Source organism: Ruditapes philippinarum, unplaced genomic scaffold (assembly GCF_026571515.1).
Source record: "Ruditapes philippinarum isolate M1 unplaced genomic scaffold, ASM2657151v2 ctg3407_1_1_1_1, whole genome shotgun sequence".
Classification (NCBI taxonomy): Eukaryota; Metazoa; Mollusca; class Bivalvia; order Venerida; family Veneridae; genus Ruditapes; species Ruditapes philippinarum.
The window spans coordinates 30,158-38,388 of NW_026855246.1; the positions used below are offsets into that span (position 1 = coordinate 30,158).

The window sequence follows — 8,231 nt, forward strand, 5'->3', positions numbered from 1 at the left end:
ACATCTTTAAAAAGCTAGATAATGTAGATTTAGCATTTGAAGGAACAATATCTCATATATATGAGAAGATTGTAATAATTGCATCATTTATTTGAATTTGTAATTTTATTTCATCCCTCGGTAAAAATTCTTTTAAAAACTTTTTGTTCGTTATTGTAATATACATCACTAAAATAATATCTTTTAGCAATGCTTTTAATATTATTTACACTAGTTTTCAATGTTTTCTAGTGGCTCTCAAAAAACAATGGATATTTACAAGCCTGTGGCGCACAAAAAGACCAATAGACATTTACAACAACGATATAAACGAGACCAAGGATTGATTTGGTGTAATTGGAAAACAAACGAGCTGTTAACTTATCTATTCTAAACCAACTACAGAATGTTGTCTATATAATATATAATTCATAAATCTATTTCCTAGTACATGTATATAAAAATCCAGAGTAGAAATACAATATTATAATGGCATGAAATGAACGATCAAATATTGACTTCGATTGACTGGCACATGTGGATTTGAACATTACATGTTTGTTTTTCAAAGACAAATGATACAGTGATTACAGGAAACCATAAAAACAAACATTACTATGTTGCTTCCTTAACACTGCATAGCACAATAAATTATTGAAACTTTTCTGTTATTCTGAAATTATTCATTTTTCAAAATTCAAACAAAAAATTATACATTGTATACTCAAGTCTGTAGGGATTTAACTTTGTAAAATTTTAACCTTTCCTTATTTATGTTACAACATATTTGCCCATTTTCCTGCATTTGACGTTGTTTTTATCAAGTTCTGTCGCTTGTAGAAATGTATCTTGCAAATGTTGATGATTCAGGAAATCGAAAACATTGCAATCATTGTTAAGGTCACCACTGCGACAATGACCCAGCCTGTGAAATTATCAATTTTGCCGTGTGAGATAACGGGCAAGGTTTATTTAAGTGATGTTTTGTTAATTAGCCAACAGTAAAAGGCGGCTATGCGAAAATGTGTAAGAAGAATGACTTGATGAAAAGCCTTTTATAGCTAATTGACCCTTTTATGATAAAATGAAAATGAAATGGAAAATAGCATGTTCATAAATAACAGGAAGCAATGTTTTATGTTGGTTACTATAAACATTATATTTTATTCAGTGTTACTTCATTTTAGAAATATGTATTAATTTATAAAAAAAGGACAGTCTAAATCAAATAACATTGTCAGGAAAAGGTCGCAAATTACCAATGCCTGAACACATCGATGATCATGTTATGAAATATGTATAAGAATATTGAAATTTACCTGCCGTTTATCTGTAGGTAAAATACAATCAATAATTTTCATTCAGTCTACTTGTGTTTTTTTAATTCGCCGCCTGATAAATTACACGATTGCATTTTTGAGTTTGGAAAGTTTTCAGTTTCGTTATTAAAGTAAATTTTAAGCTAGTCTAATTCAAACGTGGTACCTTCAAAAGCAAATATGGATTTGGTTGAATTTGACATAGGTGGTACAATCTTTAAAACGAAAAGATCTACTCTCAAATCCATAGATGGAAGCTTTTTGTCGAATCTTGACGATACAAAAGATAAATATTTCTTTGACACAGATCCTGTTTTATTTAGACATGTATTAAATGCACATAGAAAAGGAATCATTCATGTGCCAAGGGATGTGTGTCCATTGTTGTTTAAGGAGGAAATACTATTTTGGAAATTACCATTAACACTAGTAGCTCCCTGTTGCTGGAAATATATGTATGAGGCTGAATCAGACAAGGACACATATAAAATTCTTCTACAGAATAGAAACAAGTATGACTCTTGTAATAAAGTTGACCAAACTAAAGCTGAAGCATGTATAGCGCATTTCATCTCTTCGGATGACGAGAAACGTACCAGTGACAGAAGTAATACCAATGGAATTGTGGATGGGATCTCTGAAAATGAGCAGACGATGGCTTTCAGGATTTGGCTTCTACTTGATGAACCTGGATCTTCAACTGCTGCAAAGGTATGTTTACATGTTGACATTTTTAGATTAAACCTTTGCTTTGTATTTTATGTCATTATAAATTTTCAAATTAAACTGACACAAAATAGGACGAAGCGTAATCAAGCAATGAAAGTCGAAAATACTGAAAAAGACAACGGTTGTAGATTTTAACTTTATATACTGTTTTAAGCCTCTGATAGAGATATAAGTAACAATAAAGATGATGCAAATTACGGACATTACTTGTCGAGTTAAATTTTATCACGCGCTTCACTTTATTCTATTTAAAACTTTTTATCCAAGACTTGCGAAAGTGAATAAAAACGCTTAAATCAGCGTGTTTTATTGTATGTAACGCAAATGTCGTCACGTCAAATTGTTATTACGCTAGTGTAAAATTATAGTTTTTATCATATAACCGTGCCCGTAAATATGGTATTGCACGACCGTACATATACTTTGACGTGACGTCTTTTGCGTTACACACACATAGTGTAAAGACGCGCTAAATGTTAGCGTTATACTGTAGGCGCGTCAATGAAAAATTACTCTTTTTCACTTTAAACGGTCCTTATTTTTGGTACGTGCTAAATAGAATATTAAATTCATATAAGTTCATTACTGAATTTATTGAACTCGTTAAATAAAATAATATTATGCTCGCCAGAAACTCGCATAATAAAATGTTATTAAACTCGTTTAATGAATTCAGTATTAAACTTACACTTAGAATCTTCTATATACGAGACATATAGAACAAATATCTATATGAGTAAATATGACTTCTTTCTACATTTAATATGGTGACCAAGTTACATGAAAATTAAAGTTATACTGCATTGATGTGAACGTATTAATGCTTCCGAGGGATCACTTTGTTTCCAGATCTTGATACTGTATAGTAATTCATCATGATCTGTTTCAGATTTGGTGTTATTTCTACATATTTATGGTTGTACTGAGTGTCGTTGTGTACATCATTTGGTTGGACCCATCTGTCAGAGTCTCTCCATATCTTACAAAAGACGTAGAGTTAGACGACGTGCTTGAAGATCAACAGTTATATGACTATTTGGTCTACATAGCCGACATAAATGAGAAAATCATAAGGCTGGTATTACTGGATCCTCATCAAGCATTACTATGCCTGGATCTTTTCTGTGTGGTTTTCTTTGTACTTGAGACTATCGTCCATTTCCTTGTATGCCCCATAAAACGGAAGTACTTCTTAAACGTTTACAATTGGTTAAAGATATTTCTTTGTATTGCAATGTTGGTGTCCGTTGTCTTGGAATTCAGAAAAGACCTACTAAAGGTAAATGACTATGCAATCGGTGAGATGTACCATTTTTTCAAAAGTTGCTGTGCCTTACGGCTTCTTTTGATATTCAGACTTCATAAAATCTACGATGCCCTACACATAATGCTTCTATCTGTGAGGTACAGTGTGAAAGAACTATTGCTGTTATTATTTTCATTTCTGATTGCTGTTATTGTGTATGGTTGTCTTATATTCGCTTCCGAAATAGAATCGACAATGTTCGCTAGCCCACAGATTTCCATGTGGTGGTCTCTCATAACCATGACAACGATTGGATACGGCGACTTTTATCCTACCACTACAAGAGGCTATGTCGTTGGGATATTATGTGCTATTAATGGAATCATTGTCCTCGCATTGCCAATTGCAGCAATTGCTTCGACATTCAGTAATTTGTATTCCAGAAATGCAGAATTCCAGAAACATCTGACTGAAGTGAGAAAACAAACTCTGGATACAATTTCAAAGGACAACATTATACATCACACCGATGACATTAGCACCGTTTCGTGTGAAGAGAACGCAAAATGAAAACAATATTAATCCACAAAACTGTGATATGTCGATACAGAAAACATTTGAATGCTTGTTATGTCATAAATAATGTTCACCGATTTATGTCATTACATGTTTGCTTTCCTTTTTTATTTTTATTTTTTCTTGTTTTCTTAAACATAAGATAATAATTGTTTTAATTGTTGAGCGTCTAATTATTAAAACTCTAATAAAGTGAATGTAACAAATTATTGTTTTCAGTTCTAAAACTGCGTATATCCATTGATGTAAATGTGAAGTCATTTGTGTATCTTCCATATAGTCAAACCCCTTCTAGGGACTTACACTTAATGCTTTACTAGTAAAAATGATAAAAGTAAGATAAAAGCTTAAAATAATAAAACGCTTGCCCGACGTGTATATAAGGTGAGGCATGCTCAAATTGGCTTACATGTATTCCGATGAAAAATGGACTTTGGGCAAATGAGTATTTGTAGTAGTCGATAAGTGTTTTTGAAATTACTTGAACGCAATAGGATGGGGAATTCGAGTTGGTAATAATGTTGTTAATGATCACAGCAGTCAGTTTTATGTGTAAACTACATAATTAAAATATAAAGTAAGAATGCATTCAACGTACTGAACGGTGATACGATACATTGTTAATTTTACCTGTTGTCCTCAGGGAACGAACTTTCACCATTTAATGTAGTCTTTCCCCATTCATACGTACAAGTGGTGTTCTTGTTTATTTAATCGCACATACTGGCTGATGTGTTCCTTTTAAGATACTAATATACCTAAAGAGTTAAGTAAATATTTTATACAACGCAATGTATATCTAAATGGTTTGATGGAGTTTTATCTTCTGTATCAATAACAAATCCAGAAATAGCTTCATATTTTCTTTGATTTTCAAAATAAAACGGAGCAAAGCAAATAAATGTGCATTACAGTGTTTAAACATAAACCAATTATTGATGATGATTTCTAAAGTGGATACATTATCTCCATTATGCTCGACCTACATCCCGACAAGTAACTATCTGTAACCTGCTTTTACCAATGAATAAATATTTATATAATCCTGTTTTCAAAACGAACATTGCCATGTAGCTGATACTGATGAAGGATAAAGATGCCGTTGTGATGCAGAAAAAGAAAGTGGAATCGAAATGATAGCTTTAAAATCGTGAAACTGTGTTGTCATTTTAAGTTAAAGGTTTATTAAAGTGTTTCTTGCAATGCAACAAAAAAGAGTAAAAAATGATACTTATGGAAATCACTTATGTCATCGTGTGTTATTAAGTTCTATTAAAACTCAAAGAATGGACTAGAAATAGTATTTTAATACTGTATTGATTTCATTTATGTTAAAGTTTTATAATAAATTTATACCGTTTAATAGTTTTTCTCCTGATTCATACTTTTGTTAAAAATGGAGAAGACCCTTTCGTTAGATATAAGTGGGGAAGTGTTTAGAGTAAGAACTGTTACACTGGACAATATTCAAGGAACACTTCTAAATGAATTAGACACCGACATTAAACGTCATTATTTCGAAAGAGATCCACACTTATTCAGACACATCCTCAATGCGTATAGATATGACTTGGTTCATGTTCCAAGGGATATTTGTCCTCTTCTATTTAAAGAGGAACTTCTATTTTGGAAGATTCCGCTGACTTTGGTTGCTCCTTGTTGTTGGAAATACCTGTATGAAGTCGATAGTGACATAGAAACTGTAAAGATACTCATCCAAAATGAGAAAATATTTGAAAAAGATGAACCGATTGTAAAAGCTACAGAGAGCATTATAAAGACAGTAAATATTGCGGATCATTCAGATTTACCCGACAAAGACAAACAAATGGAAGAGAAAGATAAAATAAACAGGCTTTACTCCTTTTGGCAATTTCTTGACGAACCTGCATCATCGCCTGCCGCAAAGGCATGATATGTTCATTGTAAAAGAGCTCTATATTAATTAATACTAGTATTCTCTACTTTAACAACTTAACAGATGTTCGAACAGAAGTAGGAAAATAATAGATTTATACTACATGAAATCTTAACATAGGGTGTCTAAATTTGTAGACAAAGCGCTAGTACATTTTGACACAAAATTGGGGTCACAATACATTAATTGTGACTTGTAAATTATATAATTATGGTTTTTATTGTAAACTAATTATAAAAATAACTCTTTGAATAAAATTATAACAATCCTTATTAGCAGATAATGTAATACATATTATTTATAGATGTGTATTAACTTTTCAGATGTGGTGCTTTTTCTATAGCGTCGTAGTCTTGGTGAGTGTAATAGTGTTCATCGTTTGGATGGACCCCAGGCTTCGAGTTTCGCAATACTTGTCCGATAATCCTGAAGGACTGGATGTTTTTGCAAATGAGACTATATACAAATACCTGGTGGATACGTACACAGAAAAGGCGGTGTTAATGACTTTTAGTGATCCACATCCTATCTTATTTGCTTTGGATTTGTTTTGCCTGACATTTTTCATAATGGAAACGATCCTTCACTATATCGCCTGTCCAAACAAACTGAAGTATTTCAAAAACGTTTATCATCTGGCAAAGATCTTATTATGTATCGCTATGATTATCTCTACCGGACTCGAAATTCGGAAAGACACGTTCTATTACAACGATTCCTACGGTTATGTGTATTACATTTGTAAGAGCTTGAACGTGATCAGACTTCTACTTATTTTTAGGCTTCATAGAGTTTACAACAGGCTTCATGTAATGATTTTGTCCCTTACTTATAGCTGTAAAGAACTTGGACTGCTTTTGTTTTCGTTCTTCGTTGCTGTGATCGTGTACGGATGTATGATATTTTCGGCAGAAATCCAATCAACAATGTTTGAAAATACGTATATTTCGTTGTGGTGGTCACTCATTACCATGACAACAATTGGTTACGGAGATTTTTATCCGACGACGACGTATGGTTATATAGTAGGCATGATTTGCGCAGTGAATGGAATTGTTGTTTTGGCCTTACCAATAGCGGCAATAGCGGGAACGTTCAGTAACATGTTCTCGAGAAACGCGGACTATCAGAGGCATAAGACTGCAGCAACAAAGCAAATTGAATTTAACAATAAGTCAGATATTTCACCCGTAAAAGATCAAAATATTTTGAAAACAAAAGAGAACATTGATTTGTGCCCCACTGATAATGGTGATAGCGGTGACGTTAAATCCAAACAAGTCAATGAAAGGCAATTTGAGACATGCCTTTTGCCGACTATAAATTGTTAAATACCTAGAACAAAAGAATTGACATCAGAATAGTAATATTAATACTCGGATCAACTAAAAAATAGACCAATGTGGACACGTGTTATTTCGAATTTAATGTTTAAATGGGTGCATTCACTAGTTCATTTTACAAGAAATTTTGAAGTTAGTTGAAAAAGAGACCATATTAAAACATAAGGCTTACACAAGTTAGTAACAGAGATAATGAAACTCTATTGAAATTATACAGGAGAAAACTATCCACATCTTTCAATGTATCAAATGGGACTGCATGTATATATATTTTTCATATTTCAATACCGTTTTTTGTATGTCTGAACAAATAACTTGGGTGGAAAATATCAGATCATTCACTTACTTTGCTGGTGTTTTTTATTGTTTAATTGTTTTTGTTGTTGTTGTTGTTTTTCGAATAATTATTCTAATGATGCAAAATTACCAGAATAAAAAGCATTTAAACTCAAATCGAGATTGAAGTTGAACAAAAAAATCGATTGTACATTCAATTCGAAGTGTATTTATTATCTCTGGTTCTCAGTGTCTCAGTTGAATTTCTAATTATCATGTTTTTTTAGTCTTTTAGACCTCAGAGGAGTGTGTTTTTATTCCTCTGGTACGGTGACAACAAACTTTTTCATACGCTAAGAAATTAAACATGTAAAGAAGTATTTTTATCCTGGGAGTTGATGACTAAGTTTATTCTAATATATCCAGTAAAAGCCGTCCTAAATAAAACAAATCTATACACTGTAACAGTATGTAACATCAGTGGGCGTTTTTAAATCTATTATGCTTGTCGGACATATTTCGGTCATATTTCATATTCTAAACAGTTTCGGTTTTTCATATTTCATTAAATCCGTACGCATGCGATACACATAAATAGAAATTTTATCATTTGATACTTGTACAATTGTTAAAAGGCCTTACTAATATTAATTTATTAATTTATAAAATGTGGCATAAATTTATTCATTCGTTCAATTATGTTTTCAACATAACAGCTTTAGTGGGGGAAGTGACTGGCAGATACACAGTAGTGCATTAAGTACACATTCCAACTTTGTTGTAAACTCATTACATTAACGTTACCATTTAAGGTTTATTGTGACTCAGTCCCGTAATTTGACCAG

General features: G+C 32.2%; 2 protein-coding genes across 2 annotated transcripts; both read left to right on the forward strand.

Moving 5' to 3' along the window:
• Window positions 1-1,366: 1,366 nt before the first annotated feature.
• Window positions 1,367-4,055, forward strand: LOC132742622 (potassium voltage-gated channel protein egl-36-like). The gene is made up of 2 exons (XM_060731075.1): window positions 1,367-2,009; window positions 2,917-4,055. Exons 1-2 carry the CDS (start codon window positions 1,479-1,481, stop codon window positions 3,841-3,843), a joined length of 1,458 nt encoding a protein of 485 aa, XP_060587058.1. The 5' UTR covers window positions 1,367-1,478; the 3' UTR covers window positions 3,844-4,055.
• Window positions 4,056-5,167: 1,112 nt separating this feature from the next.
• LOC132742633 (potassium voltage-gated channel protein egl-36-like) lies at window positions 5,168-7,295 on the forward strand. Its single transcript, XM_060731085.1, has 2 exons — window positions 5,168-5,758; window positions 6,091-7,295. The coding sequence occupies exons 1-2, from the start codon at window positions 5,246-5,248 to the stop codon at window positions 7,096-7,098; spliced, it is 1,521 nt and encodes a 506-aa protein (XP_060587068.1). The 5' UTR covers window positions 5,168-5,245; the 3' UTR covers window positions 7,099-7,295.
• Window positions 7,296-8,231: the final 936 nt, after the last annotated feature.

Excerpts from the sequence above, each read along its gene's own strand:
- LOC132742622 (XM_060731075.1), top strand. The coding sequence starts at position 1,479 with ATGGATTTGGTTGAATTTGACATAGGTGGTACAATCTTTAAAACGAAA. Across the intron at positions 2,010-2,916 it reads GATCTTCAACTGCTGCAAAG|ATTTGGTGTTATTTCTACAT; the intron begins GTATGTTTACAT and ends GATCTGTTTCAG.
- LOC132742633 (XM_060731085.1), top strand. The coding sequence starts at position 5,246 with ATGGAGAAGACCCTTTCGTTAGATATAAGTGGGGAAGTGTTTAGAGTA. Across the intron at positions 5,759-6,090 it reads CATCATCGCCTGCCGCAAAG|ATGTGGTGCTTTTTCTATAG; the intron begins GCATGATATGTT and ends TTAACTTTTCAG.